The sequence below is a fragment of the Acanthisitta chloris genome, unplaced genomic scaffold (assembly GCF_000695815.1).
Source record: "Acanthisitta chloris isolate BGI_N310 unplaced genomic scaffold, ASM69581v1 scaffold15004, whole genome shotgun sequence".
NCBI classification, from domain to species: Eukaryota; Metazoa; Chordata; class Aves; order Passeriformes; family Acanthisittidae; genus Acanthisitta; species Acanthisitta chloris.
Genome location: NW_008670010.1, coordinates 11,494 through 29,326, shown reverse-complemented (window position 1 = coordinate 29,326; position 17,833 = coordinate 11,494). Strand labels below are relative to the sequence as shown.

The 17,833-nt window shown below is 38.0% G+C and overlaps 1 protein-coding gene across 1 annotated transcript in view; it reads left to right on the top strand.

Annotated features, from left to right (window-relative positions):
* The window catches only part of LOC103801125 (guanylyl cyclase-activating protein 1-like), a 38,009-nt gene extending 23,110 nt beyond the window's left edge, over positions 1 to 14,899 (top strand). Inside the window, exons 2-4 of the mRNA XM_009073530.1 lie at positions 9,328 to 9,477; positions 11,537 to 11,624; positions 14,769 to 14,899. Of these exons, the coding sequence (XP_009071778.1) occupies positions 9,328 to 9,477; positions 11,537 to 11,624; positions 14,769 to 14,899 (369 nt within the window). The remainder of the gene's footprint in view (positions 1 to 9,327; positions 9,478 to 11,536; positions 11,625 to 14,768) is intronic.
* The last annotated feature ends 2,934 nt before the right edge of the window (positions 14,900 to 17,833 follow it).

Below are 17,833 nucleotides of genomic sequence, written 5' to 3'. Positions count from 1 at the left end.
ACTGGAGCACCTTCCCTATCAAGACAGTCTGAGAAAGTTGGGGCCATTCAACCTGGAAAAGAGAAGGGTGCATGGAGACCTTCCAGTATCTGCAGGGTCCTATGAGGAAGCTGGAGAGGAACTCATTGTTCGGAACGGTAGTGATAGGACAGGGAATAATGGGTATAAATTGCAAGAGGGGAAATTTAGATTACATATTAGGAATAATTTTTTTACTCTGAGGGTGTTAAGATACTGGCACAGGTTGCCAACCCTGGCAGTGCTCAAGGTCAGGTTGAATAAGGCCTTGAGCAACCTGATCTAGTGGGGAGGTGTCCCTGCCCTTGGCAGGGGTGGTTGGGACTAGATTATCTTCAAGGTCCATTCCAATCCCTCAGCATTCTATGATTTTATGATTACACACGACACTTTGGGGCCAAGAGCCATATAAGATGATATTGTGGCAAGGCAGGCTATATTTTATGTTATTCTTTTTCCATGGATCTTGTGTTGGCCCAGCACATGTAGACAGCACTACCACTTTGCCCAGAGAAGTCTAACTCTTACTTTTTGTAGTTTTGAAGCCTTTTTCACTCTGATAATTGCCTCTAATTAGTCTTCGCAACAAGAAATGCTTAGAAAACTTTTCTTTTCATGACAGTCATAGCTATCACATTTTAGTCAGCAATAAAAGCCTGTTTGTCAAAAAAATTAACCAACTTCTTAACCAAAGGCTTGAAGAAAATAAGACTCAAGATATCTGTTAGCCAGAAAAAATTCTTTTGCCAGAAGTAACAAAAATCCACAGCTCTTACTTCCTGAAATAGTTGGACTTCTTGGAAGTGACATGTACAAATCCTTTTCCCATTAGTTTCAGACACCACCCAACAAAAGCAACAAAACCAACAAAGCCAAAGCATTTGCTTCTCTTCAATTTGGAGTAATGTTGCATAAAATTATCTCAAATTTAAAGTAACTAGCCTGATTACTGTAAATAACTCTTAAATTATGCTTTTTTTGTGTTCAATGAATAGTAGTTATATCATTTTTCTCAGCATGCTTAAGTGCCTTTGAAAGGTGTAGTACCCTTATAAAAATTCCATGGAATGGAAATTTGTTCTATGAATATTTCACCTGGCTGCATGAAACACTGTTTATAGACTTTCTTAAGAAATGTCTTTTTTATCCTTCTTAACTACCTTCAGACGTTTTTGCATTCAATTTTATATACTGAGTCCAAAAGGGAGTCTGTTACTTTGTAAGGACTTCCCACAATTTTTGGTGCAATTTCATAATCTTAATTTTGCTTTCTAGTGGCTTGGCACAGGACTTACTGCTGTAATAGTACAAACTTATGCTATAATAATGTATCATTAGCAGCTAAAAGTCTACATTATCATTAAAATCTTCACTTGCTTAATATAAGTACAGTTGAATTCTTGACTACAGAATTTGATATTGTGAGTTTTGACTTATGATCTAAACGTTTGAGACCAGGGGTAAAAAAAGGCCCAGTAGAGGCACACCACCATCAAGCATGGAAGGCAAATTCTTTGCATGTGACATTAAAATGATGTCTGTCTCAGATTTCTGTTACAGCATTGCAGAATTCAGTGGCTTTTTTTGTGCCTTTTTTTTTTTTTTTTGCATTTCAGAAAGGGTAATCTGAATTTCCAAGCAATTTTTCTATTTGAAATCAAAATTCCAAAATATAGACAAGTCCTTTTACATAATATTCCAGTTGAATATTCCTTGCATCACACGGTCTTGATGCTTAGCTGGATTGGATTAATCCATGAGATGGGATAGTGCTACTCATGGTGCACACTATAGAGTGCTCTCACCCCACTGAACAGCCCTCTCCTTGCCAGCTGTGTGTAGTGTGTCTGGGCTCACTGCATTTGCAATAGAGATTTGCTTCACTTGGGCAGTAGATCCATCACACAGGAGAGTATGCCAGTACCAAAGACATAGTTTATGTGTGACACAAGGCCAGATGTCCTACATCCACCAATGCTCTGGCACATGACTGTAAGGAGTCCTCTTTCACAGTAAGACACAGCACTGGAGATCTGCAGGTTAAGACACCCTGCCCATAGGTTCTGTATGAAGCTGTAATGCCAACTGGTTGCACAAAAGACATAGAGAAAATTAATCACTGTGTGGGATACAGAAAATTCAGTGGCAAAAGTATTGACAGTAAAAATTCAGACATTTGGCCAAGTGATTGTTTGGCTTAACAATTTTATTTTTTTTATATGGGTTAAATGTGTACCACATATATTTTTACTGAATGCCTTGCAGAAACAAATGTAGCAAAACTCAACGTGAGTCAGTATAGAAAGGGAGGAATATAAAGAAATTATGAAGTTCAATTTTATTTAAAAATAAACTTCACACAATCTCCCATTGAGCTATGCTACCTCTGTTCCTACAGTCCCTGGCTGTATTTAAAGCAAAAAAATGGGTTCAGAGTTCTTTCCTCCAGTTACTCATGAACAAAAATAATAAATCAAACTGAAGCAACTACACCTTTCTAACAACAATTTGTTTGAAAATTTTATGTAAGTGTAAACAAATTAGCATGTACTCTGCAGCTTTCACTGAGCTTAAAAAGCCTTTGGAGTATATTACTATCATTACCAGATATCACTGTAATTTTGTCACATTGTGTGAATAGGGAATGCACATTAATTTTGTACAATTAATCATAATTACTTTTACATATTACTTGTTAAATTATGATGTAGATGAAGGGGAAAGTAGTTTTAATATGAAATAGTGCAGGAATCTGCTTCTTCTATTTAAAGAAATTTTAAGTATTTTTTAAAAGCACAATGGTCTTTTTTTTTATTCCCTTATTAATTAAGAATAGAGGAGTTACAGTCTACTCTAGGTTTACATTTTCATCTTTTCCCCTTTTATCATTTAAGCATTGCTTTCCAACATCAAAACAAAATGCAATCACGATTCACATATTTGTTGGTTACAATATTGTTTGTGAGCCACACTTTTCAAAACAAAATGCAATCACGATTCACACATTTGTTGGTTACAATATTGTTGGTGAGCCACACTTCGAAAATACTTATTGCAGAAAAAAATGCAGCAGAAATTGGATGATCTGTGTTAACTAACCTGGCTGGAAACTCATGTAATAACAATAAAATTAGTAACTACTTTCTTGTGACTGAACATGTTCTCCCATTTTTACAGAAATAAAAAAAAATGCCTACTAGGTAAAGAAGACAGAGAGTATTAACTTCTTCCTTCCCTGAGGTCCTTTATCTCATAATACCAAGTAGTTTAGGGAATGATAGTGTATGTGTGTAACTTTTAAGAGTCTTCTTGCATACATCCCTTGAGATTCTAAAAGCATTATATAGAAGTACCTGAAATAATCTACCAAATAGAGCATCTTTACTACTAAAAGATACGTATGTCTTCAAAGTGCTTTTTCTGGAGATTTGTCCTGCTACATTCTTGGGTTTGTCAAACAAGAAAAATTTGCTTGAATTATAAGCAAAATATTTGCTGGGAAATGTGCTACATTGTCATGGCTATGTTTTTTAAGTTTTTTCCTCTCTTGCCTATTGCTTTGTTTTAAGTTGTGAAAGATGCTGCTAAAAGCACCGGCAGAAGCTCAAAATTAGGAATGCAGAAAGCTAAACCCCACCATCCAGGTGAGGATAGAAGAGGGCTAGGTCTCTTCAGTATAGCCTTCCCTAGGCACTGCTGTGCCATGCTGCAGGCTGAGCAGAGGATCCAGTCCAATGCCTTGGTACTTCCCTGTCTCCCTGCTTCTCCAGTAATCTTGAAAGAAAATCATGAATTATGGCAGGGAGTTGGGGGTAGTTATTAATTCTAAGGAAATAAAATTGTTTGTGATCTTAACATTTTGGACTTCACCAGGTTTTACCAGGGTAGCCTAAAAGTCTGAGAGCCAGGGCCCATTTGGACTTCACCAGGTTTTACCAGGGTGGCCTAAAAGTCTGAGAGCCAGGGCCTGTAGCTGGCTCTGCATTTCCAACTTCTCCACCAAAAAGGTCCAGGTAATTTCTAAATCCCCAATCTCACAGGTCCTCTTCATCTGGGCAAAGCAGAACCTTGTGTAACAGTCTGGTCAATACAGCCTGATCTCTTTACGTAACAGTGGTGTGCAATGATTACATAACCACTTAACAATCTGCAGCTCCTAATTCCCTGCTTTGTTCTTCATCCTTATCTAATAGCCTTTGCTCATTGAGGTCTCCCCCACCCCATGACAAATGCCAACTTTGTTTACTTACAAAACTGGTGATTCCAACCATAGCCTGTATATCATCTGCAGCTCTGTCCAAGCCCCAAACTCCAATATAAGACCTTAGGGATGTGTCAAAGTAATAGAGTTACAGGTAGTTCTGTATTTCTTCAATAATGAATATGCAACCTTTGAGAAATAGCTGAAAGTATTCAGAAGCAAAAAACAAAGCAAGGACGATCAGACTCAACAACCTTGGAGGTCTTTTCCAACCTAAACTATTCTAGCATTCTACATGTCTACAAAATGGGGGAAGATGAAACAGAGTGAAATGAACTCTCCTGGAGTTTTCTGAGGGCAGAGAAAGCAGCACTATATTTGAAATCAGGTCCAGAAAGAGAGAAGCACATAGGATTAACTATAAATTTCACAGTTATTCTGAGCTGTTTGACCTGTGCCTCCTCGCTCTGCTTAAGAGGTTTAAGTAGTATTCTGAAAGACCGGGGGTGGAGAAGGAACATGGCTTAATGGCCTAAGCTCTAGGTTTGAAATACCTGGACCATCTATATTTGCACGCTTCTTAATCCTGATAAATCATTTAAGCTATTCTCCTGGTGTCAGATTGAATTTAGAGGAGCAAATTTTTCAGGAGCAAATTTTGGAAACAAGACACCGCTTATTGTGTATAGACTTCTGGTAGAGTCCTCAAGTAAGATGATGAGCTCACTCACCGTAGGGTTTTGCAGGGACAGAAACAGTCTCTTTCCACAGGTAGGCATCGTGTGTGGCAGGAGATGGCTGACTATCTCCATAGCATTGTCAGTGCTAGGAAAACACTCTCAGGTAAGAGCTAGACAGCCAAAACATCAAGTTAAGATCACTTTGGCACAGCCTTGGATAGCCATGCTGTTTCAGATCAGTTGTGTATTCAGATATGACAAGTCAATTATTTTTAATCTCCATAGTTTGAAGTTGTAAGAGTTTTTTAAGGATCTGTGAAGATTAGCAACGTTATTCTGGGAACCAAAGAAGGGGTAATGCCCTCCCACAACTCCAGGCTTAGGCATTAATGGCCATTGTGTAATGTGATGGTCCCTCACTGCCTGGCTTTGCCTTCAGAGGGCACACATCTCCATCCTCACCCAAAACCAGTGAGCAGCCTCCTGCGACGGCACAGACACTGACATTCTGAAGCAAATACATCTCAGAAAAAAAGATAAAAGTAAATTCCTTTCTCCCCGAGACATCAGTAACTAATGAAAAACTGAAACGGGCCCTGGGCCCTAGGCAGGGGGACTCAGAGTTGGTGGTGCCGTCAGGGCCCTAAGAACCAATTTCATACAATCGGCAAATTCTCCTTCCATTTTTGGAGTCTCCTTTTGTCTTTGTTGTGTGAATCAAACTCCTGCAAGCAGCTTAAAAAAATCACTCATCAGTGAAAGCAAAACAAGTTACAAAAGCAGAGTATCAAAGAGCACAAACACATGCATAACACTAATGTGTCCTTGAGCTTCTAGCGCATCCAGTCAAGTTGTTAAAGGATTAAAAAAAAGGGGGCTGTTTTTATTAACCCTACTATGTATAGAAGAAAGTCCAGAAGACTTTGTGGCATACAAAAGAAGTTTTGAACCCATTTTTATAATACCTCTTCAGCCCACTCCTCAGAACCACATTAGGAGATTTCTGCCCCTCTATTTTCAAGGGGTACCTTGTGAGCTGACCCCATCTGCCTCTGCCTGTTTGGGTAGGGGAGAGTGCAGGACTTCACTGCCCCTAGAGATGCCCATGGGATCCCAGTGCAATGTGCTACAGATGAGGAAGGCAGGACCAGCACCATACAGACATGGAAAAGAAACCTTCACACAAAACAAATGTATCCATCGCCCAAATCTGTCCTATATCCTAAGCCACTGAATAAGTAGGTTTCACTGACATTAACTCCATTTAATAAAAATATTAGCAATTTACCCTTTGACAATAACAGAGTAAAGCATCAAAAGTAAATTATTTATGTCTTCCACCAGTGGTAATCACTTCTGTTTGTTATGTTGTTGGGGTTGTTTTTAAATTATATTTTGCCATTTTTTATTTTATTAATTTTACAGTAGCCCTTTGCTTGTGAATTAATGACTTCGTAATGAGCAACAGATGCTTCACTGTGCATGCTGCATGTAGTGATGTTTTACAGAGCCCAGAGACACATAAGGGCCTTCCTAGGTAATTTTATTGTGAATGATTATAGAGCAGCAGATGGGTAAATCATCACAGCAGTATTCTTTTAACAACATCATAACACATTTGTTGCATTATTTGTTGTACTCACAGAACCACAGGATTATCTTCATAGGTTACTGTTATGATTTTTTTCATTATTTAATATACTATTTTGAGATACTCGTGTAAAAAGTGAAGTATTTCTGTTTATCTGAGAAAGCACTGTTTATGTGCAACAAGATCACTATAGCCCTCTGCATCACATAAATGTTTTATTTTCCACCTACAACATACAGGTTTTGTTGTAGAAAGGAGAACCAGTACATTTATCATCAATGCTTTTATGCAATGTTTCTGGCTCCATATCATGCAGACAAGCATGTCTACCTACTCAGTATTCCTGGGGCACTGGTTGCTGGTTAATATGTCACTACGTGGTCTTTGCATGACTACAGAATGTGGCTAGGGCTTTCCTGGCAATTACAATTTCTCTCAGGTGTTTTTTAGAGGTGGGGTTTTTTTCACGTTGGTCTTCAGTCCTGTCCTGTCTGGGGCAGGCCATATAATCCACCAGATCAGAATTACATACGCAAACACATTAAGCCGAATTTTATATTGTCCCAACTTCTGGTGTTTTGTCAGAGCAACAACAGTGACACCAAGATGTAGAAAGAAAGCTAACAAAATATATTTTCCAAAATCCCAAGTGAAATATAAGGGAGAAAGAAGAAAATTAATCTGGTCATGGACATCCAGCAATCCTAGATTTAATCTGTAGTTTCAATAAGCAGTATGAAATGCAATAAGAAAGCAGCAATGTGAAATGCATTTAACCACATTCTTAACAGATATATCAAATCAGATGACAGAAATGTAATCAGCAAAATAAATTTTGCCTCTCCAAGAGGGGGCATTATGAGATTATTCTTGAAATAATACTTACAAAATTGAAATTCAAGCCAGTGTGCCAAAAAGAAGCATAAAATTTGTGGTGCGTGACATGTCATTTTTGGTAAAGCATCAGCTTTTAATACTGGGCCTAATTTTGTTTGAAAATTACATGCAGTTGCTGTCAAATTTCATTTAATCCAAAACAGTCACTGAATGGTGTCTTTGCCTTTGCTGCATTTGCTGTGATTGCAATTAGAATAAATCCAACAAGCACAAGACAACCTGCACAGAATGTCTGTGAACAATGGTCAGTCTGTATAAGTTATAAATCCACCACTACTGCATGTATGCTGAATCCAGTGTTTGAATACATTGGATTTATCTCTTAGGTGCCACTCTGCCAAACAGCCTTGCACAGAAAGCAAAACAAGCACTACAAGGGGCTGCTAGGAGCTCTGACCCTACAACTGTGAGGAATCTAAGAAGAGAATGTAGTAGAGAACAAAGAGGATGGACCCCTATTTAAAAAAATATGTTCAGCCTTTGAGAACTCACATTCACCTTCACAATCTGTTGTGACTGAACCTAGGCAGAGAGATGTGTGGAGATGGGTTTAGGCATTTTGGTTTGTTTTCAACTGAAGATAAACTGCAGAGCTCTCAATCTCAGTATTTTCTAGCCCTTGTAAATTCCTGTCTGTTGTCACTCCTTGTGTGCTTACGTGTTTGGTTTCCTGTCAACAAAATATACTGATAGTGCCTGAAAGTCTTCAAAAGACATACAAGATGTGGCACTTAGGGACACAGTTTAGTGATGAACTTGGAAGTGCTGGGTTAACTGTTGGACTTGATGATCTTAAGGATCATTTCCAACTCAACTCATTCTATGATTCTGACTATTTTAATGAGTCACACCACACCTTTACAGGACTTCTTCCTTTAGGACAGTATTGAGGAGAGATTAATGCCTGCTGATTGCAAAACCTCAACTGGCAGGATGTGTGTTGATATATGATAATAAAAATAAGTAGCATGTTAAACCTACTAGATGCTCATCCAACCTTCTCTTTTCAGTCACAGGCCATCTGAAACTGATGACAGTCTTTCCAAGGTTTTCCAAGCAGTTGGCTTCTGACCAACGTAAAGATCACAAGACTAAATTTACCAGCTGTTAATTCTTTTTATATGCACATGAGAAACAGTTGGAGCAAGTACTCTCCAAATTCAGCAACTGTTTCTTCCATCCTCACCACATTTTTACAGAAACAGAAGAACATGACTGTTGAAGGCCTGTCCTTGACAAGCTTCTATCAGTAGCTTCAGAGAATGAGTCAGAAAATAGTGAATTAAATCAATCCGAAATGATTTTTTTCCAGTGAATATCCCCAATGCTCAACATTTAGAGACTAGTTTTTGACTTGAAGGCTTTATATCCCATGCAAAATATATTCATCAGAGAGACCTGATGTTTGTATGGATAAACCACAGTACCTGGAGTCTGTGCCAGGTTATTGGCTACCATGTGCAACACTTACAACACGATCTCTCAGATGAATAACATCTGGAACAGCTCTGTTGCATTGAAAATCATATGTAGTTCTGCAGTACCCATATGGAGGTAAGCAAATCCACTGTAGATACCTCATTAGTACCAAATTAGGTATTCCAAACTCCCTTTCTTGCACGTGGCAATCTGCAACAAAACTGTTTCTTTTCTCCTCACAAACTGTCAATAATGATTGCTCAGAACAGATTTGCCCCTCACCTCCATTGCCTTCAGCTTTCAGGGGAGAACAAAACCGTCTTTGCTAACACCTCTTCCTACAGTTCTCCTAGTTGAGCACATCCTTTTTTAATACCACAGGAGATTTCTACATTAAGCTGCTTCATAAATCAATGTGTATTATGGTGAATTTGATGACCTGTTTCTGTGCAATTGCCAGAATGAACAGAGAAGCAATGTTGTTAAATAGGTTTCTTTTTTTCTCTCTCTTTCTCTCTTAGGATGGATTTATAGACTTCTTGGAGTTCATAGCTGCAATAAATTTGGTTATACGAGGAAAAATTGACCAAAAATTGAAATGGTATTTCAAGCTATACGATGCTGATGGAAATGGATGCATTGACAAAAAAGAACTATTAAGCATATTCGCGGTAAGCAAGTTATGACCAATAGCAACAGCATTTGACATAGTGCACTGCCCCTGAAACAGTGGTTCATCATGTCTTGTAAATGGACTGTCTGTACATTACCTGTTTTACAGTTGTAAAACCAGAATTTACAGTGGCTAGTGACACTCCTGCCACCAGGTTCTTCCTTATTGAAAGTAGTATTTTACTTTTAACCTTAGTTCTACAGATAAAATACTACTGAAAGTGAAAAACTGTAGAAACAGTAGAGACATTACTGTGATAAACTATACTATAAGGCAGGGTAGAACTGCAGCAGCATAATGAATAAAACAGATGGTTACAAGCATTTGTGCCAGTCTATTGTGGAAAATGGGCTTCTCAAACTGAGCTTGCTGCAAGAAAAATATAGATATCATCAAAATATTCCAATATTTTAATTTTTTTGAAAGGCTTTTAGATTTGTTTGCTACAAATGCCATTACGCTTATTTGAAAACTAAATTGGGGAAATATAATTTTACCATTAAATCATGACACGATATTTGGGTAAAAACACTGTCAAAATTTTGCAGAAAATGGGTCCACTTCAAACCCATAAAACTGAAGCAGTGCAATTCTTTCTTTAAAGTTATTTTTTTATTTTTCAACTTGCTCTAGTGAAATAATATTGTGCGCTTCTGTAACTGCTTTCATCCACAAGGTATGTTAGGGTTCCTTGAAAATATGTATAACTTAATACTACTTCTTAAATGTACATGACTCACTATAGATCAAAGTTTTGCTGCAGGGAGCATCAAATCTAAATAGGGTTTTAATGTCATAATAAACAAGGAATGTACTTCTCCTGGATTCTGTACAACTGCTGGTACCTTGCTAGTCACTGTTAGAGACTTTCAAGAGCTGCTGCCCAAATGAAAAGGAACCAGAACAAGATGGAGCCATGAAGTCAAACATACAAAGTTGATCACCTTCTAAAGAATAGCTTTCAGTAGAAGGAGAGGCTGCATCTTCCACACTTCTCCTTGTTTAAGACTAATCACATCTTTCTTTTGCAGATATTCTCCATCATTTTTCACCCAGAGACAATGAGTCAATTGTGTTTTGTCTGGTGTTTTATCCAAAAAGAGAATTAAAATTAAAATCCTTTCAATTTAAAGTTTTCTTTTTCAATTTGCCTGGTTTTAAAACCAGTTTAAACCCCTGTGTGTTTTCTTCTCTCTTGGTGTACAAGAACTTAAACTTTAACCTGCCTAAGTCATTTGATCTAGGCTAGATTAAAAATGGTAGTCTCTAAAAAAGAATAAAAATACAGGCCATTAAGAGTTCCAGATTATACTATGCAACAGTAAATAAGGGCTTGTCCATAAAGATATGTCATATCTGAGACATTAATTTAGGACCACAGAAGTCCTATTAAAACTTTATCTGACCCTCCAGCTATGCAAACCTTGGACCAGCAGATCATTATCAATCATCAAAACTCCCTCCAGATAACCATGCACCATTTCAATACCCTGTTATTTTACTCCAAATATTGAATCTTTTGCCACAAAAAAAAAAATAAATAGAGGGGATACTTTTGGTTTTCTTAATTCCTTTGGAGGAAAAGTAAAGTCTGCCAACTTCTGGGACTGTTGGTCTGATTTATTTGTGATTACTAAGTTAAACATGTCTTAATAGAAAATTGCTTCAGCTTTCTCTGCATGCACTTTCAGCTGTGAAAAACAATACTGTATTTAAATCACGCAGACCATAGGGCACACTGAAAACACAGAACTCTCTAGGGCCTGATAAAAATGCTAGTGTGGAATCTAAAGTGTGTTACAGAGCAGAGGTGCCACATGGTTTCAGAAGACCTTCAGAGATATGTAAATTAGTCTGTAATCTTCAGGCTGTGTCATGTTAATTAAATTTCCAATCCTCATTACTGAAGTTTTATTTGAAAAAGCTATTTATTTAGTGATTTTTGAAAGGCTTGGTGAACTAAAGGGCTGCATTGCAATTACTACTACTGCCAGTGTTATTGTTTTCACAACTTGATAGAAAAAATCTGAAAGAACTTTCTGCATTTCTGCTTTCAGGCTATCCAGGCTATTAATGGCTACACCAACATGACTGCTGAAGAGTTCACAAACATGGTATTTCAGAAGATAGACGTGAACAATGACGGTAGGAATCTAGCTTTAGTTGGCATTGCCAGGGATTTTCCGCTGCAAGAGGGGAGTTAAACATGCTACTGAAGAACTGACTGGTTTGGATTAGCTGAAAGCCTGAATCTGTTCTTCTTTACCCTACTACTTCAGCTTTACAGTGAACTGTAAATCAACTGACATAGGAACTACATGCAGTAGGGTCTGAAAAACAGAGGTCTTGCACTGTTTATCCAAAATGCTAGTTCTCTGACTGCACAGCAGAATGAAATTGTGATTGAGGGTTTTGGTTTCTTAATATATTAGTGTTGGCTTAACCTTTCTAAAGTGGTTAAGAAAACCAATTAAGCTGCAGGGTTTTGCATGCTCTAGCATGTTCTAAAGACTGGATGCCATGCTGGATGTCCCTTGAAGGCTGACTGTTAACACATACTAAGACACATGCTACTCAAGATGGCTAGATTAAGCCAATTGGACTTGCATTTGGAAACTAAAACTTCAGTTCACTGAGAGTTGTTTCTAATAGGAAACTTGTCACATGTGAATGTCTCCTCTCATACTTCTAATCATGAAGATCCTACTTCTGCTGGCAATTACATTTTACATCAATTGTTGTGATCATTGACAAATTAGGAATATTAGGAAAGCATGACAGAGCAAAGTCAGGTCACATCCAGGATTTTTGGACATTTTTTGTGGGGGGTGTTTTTATGGTCTTATTTCATGTATGAAGGTTAATTTTTAAAAACAATATGTGTGATATATAATCAGAGTAAAATTGTGATGCATGTGGAGGATGCAGTAGTGGAGGATTTTTTCTCCATCTCTTTGGCCCATTGTTTAAGAGAAGACAAATCACCAAAGGACTCCAAATGACACATAGTCATAATCTAGCATTTAACCCAAATTCTATGATTATTCCCCACTTTGACCATACATTTACTGCAAGTAATAGTTTTATCTGAACTAGACCATCAGCTCAAAAAGTAACTTTTGTGTCATATATTTTAGCAAGGAAAAGCCAGAACATTAATTATTCAGAATTATCTTCATAACATTTCCTTTTCAAACTGTTTTCCATAGTTAGTTTTTTAATTGCTCCAAAGCAGCGGGACTTGCTCCACCTGAGGAATAGGTCAAGTTTTACCAAGTTCAGCTTCAACTATGCTGCCTCTCTGTAGCTTCTTATTAAAGAAAAGTGCAAACAGACAAATAAATTGCAATGCTTTTCCTTAGATTATAATAAGATAAATAATCCCATGGTTGTAAAGAACAATTTTTAAAACAAATCTCCTGTTGGTTTTGCAATTTATTTTCATTAGCTCAAGGAAATATGATGTCCATCACAGCCGCAGTGAGGTTGGGCCTGCTAGTGTAACCACATCTCACTGGCAACTGCAGTGGGGTTTGTATGCTTGCACACTGCTATTGCTTCCTTGAAATGTACAACCTGGGATTAAGAGGAAGGAATTAAAGACCAGTTGACCTGAATAAGCAGGAAAATGCTGCAGCATGTCGATCTGATGAGTCCAGGAGCCCCCATCACCCAAAGACCTCAGTCAAAGGCAATACAGAGGGAAGGAGAGGGGAACCAAGAGGAATGCCTGGGATAGGAGGAGAGTCCAGAGGAAGTGAGTGGATGAGTGGCAAAGCAGGAGAATGCATACAAGTTTACAAAGGTGGTTTGTTCTGCCTCTGCTCCTGGGATGGTTATACAATCATCTACTGTTGAAAGAGGAGGTACAAACATCCTCAGGGCACTGTATGCCAGACCCTGGAGAGGGTCTTACTGCTTTCACTGAAGCCCAAGAGCCAGGACTTCTGTCAAATGATGTCTTTCCTCTTCTACAGTGTGTAACAGGCTCATGCCTGTCACCACTGCAACAAGGACACGTGCCTAAACAGAAAGCAGCCTTTACTGACCATGGGTAAAAAGTTGTTTTCACATTTTTCAAATACTGATCATTTTCCTTTTTTCACATCAGATGAAGTTTCCAAGGTTGCCATGGGCAAAAACTAAAACACAAAAAAACCCTACAGGGCATACTTAAATCTGAAAACAGCCCAAAGTCAGCTTGCTAAGCATTCACCAGATGTGCACACGACTTGAACTGCTGCACCTCTGAAGCCTGGGGCACTAACTCATCCAGCTATATTCCTCTTTGCCTGGCCTCTTGTAATTTCTTATTTTAGTGTAAAATCATTCATTATGAATGTGAATCATTCGTTGTAAATTTAGTAAGAAACTTTAAACCATTCTCAGAGGAAAGAATCAAGCTATTCTTATTAACCCAAGCTTTGTTTCCCCTCTCAAAATAAAACAGCATCACTGGAAAATCTTTTAACAGAGAACTGTGTACGGTTCTGCATACTATGCAAACAACAGCATCACTGGAAAATCTTTTAACAGAGAACTGTATACGGTCCTGCATACTATGCAAATAGACCCATGCCTAGAACTGGCCTTTGCTGACAAGGAAGACAGCAGGAAAAGAGGAAGAACACAAAATAATGTTCTTGCTTTTTAATAAAAGAGATATAGTAGTCAACACAGGAACTATGCCTAGTAAACCTCAGCAAATCACACCCTACTGGAAAATCTTTTAACAGAGAACTGTATACGGTCCTGCATACTATGCAAATAGACCCATGCCTAGAACTGGCCTTTGCTGACAAGGAAGACAGCAGGAAAAGAGGAAGAACACAAAATAATGTTCTTGCTTTTTAATAAAAGAGATATAGTAGTCAACACAGGAACTATGCCTAGTAAACCTCAGCAAATCACACCCTAATCTCTGTTAAAACTAGCTATAAGATAAATTCTGATTAGTTCAGTGAGATCATTGGTCTGTACATCTAAATTCAGCCTTGATACAGGCTTCATTAGTGCCCTTTTACATACATTCAAGAACACTTATAGTTGTCTCAGACTTCAGTGAAAGCATTGTTTGACCTGTTTTAGCAGAAAAAAAAGTGAGACTGATTTCTAGGATCTGACTGATGCAAAGTGGGAAAACATTCGCAAGTACTCTCCCTGCATTCGCGTATCAGCAGAGAACAGAAACATTCCTAAGGGATTCAATCTGGCATGAATGGCCTTGTGTTGGATGGAGAGTGATTGCTGGGTTTCTCAGTTCCTAAGGAGTATATGACTTTCTTTCAGGGGAACTGACTTTAGAAGAGTTTATCACTGGTGTGGAAAAAGACGAAGACCTAATGGAATTGATTACGAAAAGCTTTGACCTCTCCAACGTACTCAAAGTCATACAGAACGGCAGGAGAAACAGCGTCTGAAGGATCCAATGATGGATGTGGCCTCTATGTCGTCATTTCAAGGAATATAACATTTGATATATTCAGGGAGCTTGGTCTTGTCAAGGCCAGCCCAGGCAATACTGAGCAGCCTGCTCCAGGAGTAACGATTTTCGCTCCTCATTTATCTCTTTTTCTTTTCTTTCTTCTTTCCCTTGCTAATGACTGTGGCAGCCACAGAACAAAAACCTTTGCCTGCCTATAATAGAAAAGGTATTTGATGCAGTAAAAGTAACTTATTTGATCTCTATGAACATGCTGTGGTTAAACCCCAGCCAGTAACTAAGCACCACCCAGCTGCTTAGCTCACTTCTCTCCAGTGGGATGGGGAATATAATTGGAAGAGTGAAAATGAGAAAACTTGTGGGCTGAGGTAAAGAGAGTTTAATGGGGAAAGCAAAAGCTGTGCATGCAAGCAAAGCAAAACAAGGAACTATTTCACGACTTCCCACAGGAAGGCGCAAAGCAAAACAAGGAACTATTTCACTACTTCCCACGGGAAGGTGTTCAGCCATCTCCAGGAAAGCAGGGATCCATCAAGCATCACGGTGACTTGGGAAGACAAATGCCATTGCTATGAATATCCCCTCCCTTCCTTCTTCTTCTCCAGCTTTATATGCTGAGCATGACGCCATATGGTGTGGGATATCCCTGTAGACACTTGGGTACAGCTGTCCCAGCTGTGTCCCCTCTCAACTTCTTGTGCAGTCACAGCCCACTCACTGGTGGGGTGGCGTGAGAGGCAGAAAGGGACTTGACGCTGTGCTAGCACTGCTCAGCAGTAATGAAAAGATCTCTGCACTATCAAAAGTGTTTTGGTCACAAATCCAAAACACAGCCTCATGCCAGCTACTATGAAGAAAATGACATTTATCCAGTCTGAAAACAGCACATTATCTTCTGTTCACACTAATCAATAAAATAATGAAAATAACACAAAATGTAACCTTTCTAGAAGACCTGGAATTCATACATTTCTCCTGTAAATTATAGGTTCTTTAACCTACTATCTGAAGTGTGAACACAGACTTCTAGCTAGGACTGGGTTCTATACAGATCAATTAAGAACAAAGCCTGCTTTGTATTAACCTAATATTTCCGCTAATCAGTACTCACAATTGGATTAAGTTCTCTGGGAAACACCTCTGTCAGCTTAATATTCCCAAGATGTGTGTCCTCCTTAACAAGTTCTCTACCAACCTTGATTTTATTACATCTGTAAATTAAAATAATTTGATATTTTGATGGTTTTGTCAGGGTTCAGCTACTGTTCTTTCAAATTAACCTTTTATAAAAGCACTGGAATTAAATCTTGTTATCTTCACAGAGCAAAATTAGAAGTTCAAAGAATAGCTGAAACAAAATCATTTTATAAGCACTCCCAGAGATTTGTGTCCTTTGACTTTTTTGCAAAACACTATGTTTTCACTGGGCTCTTTGCCATGGCTGCATGAGACAAAAGGTAAGAGCTGTAGTAACTCATTCCTGATGATGAGACTGATGGCTTCTGCCAAACAGACTGTCTGACAGCTGATTTCTTCCTGCCTTTCCCTGACAGGGAGTACTAATTTAGGTATCTTTGCCCTGCCCAGACAGCTGGGCAAAAGCTTTTTAGCAATTTAATCTCTTTGAAACTTCTACCTCCTTTCAATCTGGATTGCAATTGTCTCTGAAGGTGGTAGCTGTCAGGAGTGCAGGGAAGGCATTTGCAGAGAGTGTGATCACATATTCCTCATTTTCTTAGGAAAGCAGGCTGAAAACAATGCAACCTTACTTTATAAATAACAACATTAATTCTATGAGCTGAAACAGAACTGCAAGAAATGTCTGCAAAGGGAAAATTACAGTTCTCTCTGGTTCTCTTGCGATTGATTCTCTCTCAAGTCTACAACAAGTTTTATCAAATTACTACATTATATCATAAGACTAAGTTCTCCTTGGTGACAGTGCCCTCCAGGCATCACACTAATACTGGTTATTGTTAGAAGCACCAGCTTTATGCAAAATAATTTGTGCATGGATTCATGCAGCCTGAACAAAATAATTATTAAGACTTCAATATGAAAATGTTTTTCTTCCAAATTAACTTCAAATTCATGTCCATTTGCACATGAAACATGCCCCATCATCTATAATTATTTTCCCAGGTTCTCACTGATGAATGGAATATATGAGTATGCAACATGCATCACTTGACATTATAAACACTCCTGATGTGATAGCTCTGACATTTGAATCTTTTATATCCTTTTAAAAAAAAAGAGAGAATGATGTATGAGATTGCTGGTGGTTCAGATCTTAAGTTCTTGTATTTATTCACCATTGACACATTAATATGTCATTGTCAGTTTCTGTTTTCTCACACCCAGAATTCAGAAAGTCACTTTTCTTAATCTAATGCTTTTGTATTTAAAGTCTATGATGTGATGTCCTTCAGAACTGGCTTTATAATACTTAAAATAAAATGGTCTATTTTAAACAACTTGAGCATATGGAAACAGGTGTGATTTGGATTTTTGATTTTAAACTAAGGAAGTCGTGGACTTGGAAAAAATGGCTGCTATCCAGGCATACTGACTTTTTTTATGAGGGGATTTCAAAAATATTATTTTCATTTAAATTTGCCTAGTTTTCACTAAGCAAATTACTAATTCAGGGAGATTGTTGTGTTGCATTAAACAATGATATATGTAAGGAAATTCTTAGAAAATTTTTGCCAGACTAAATTTTAAAGGTGTAGATGACATGCTCATTTTCTACACTTTAGTCAAAATTCATTAAACCTGTGCAATTAAGTAGCAAGTATCTTTGCTAGTTAATGTAAACACTGTGGCACATCATTTCAAAAAATATTTGCCTACAGTAACTCCACATGTTTGGGACTATATTAGTCTAATTTATTTTTTTATAAGTTGA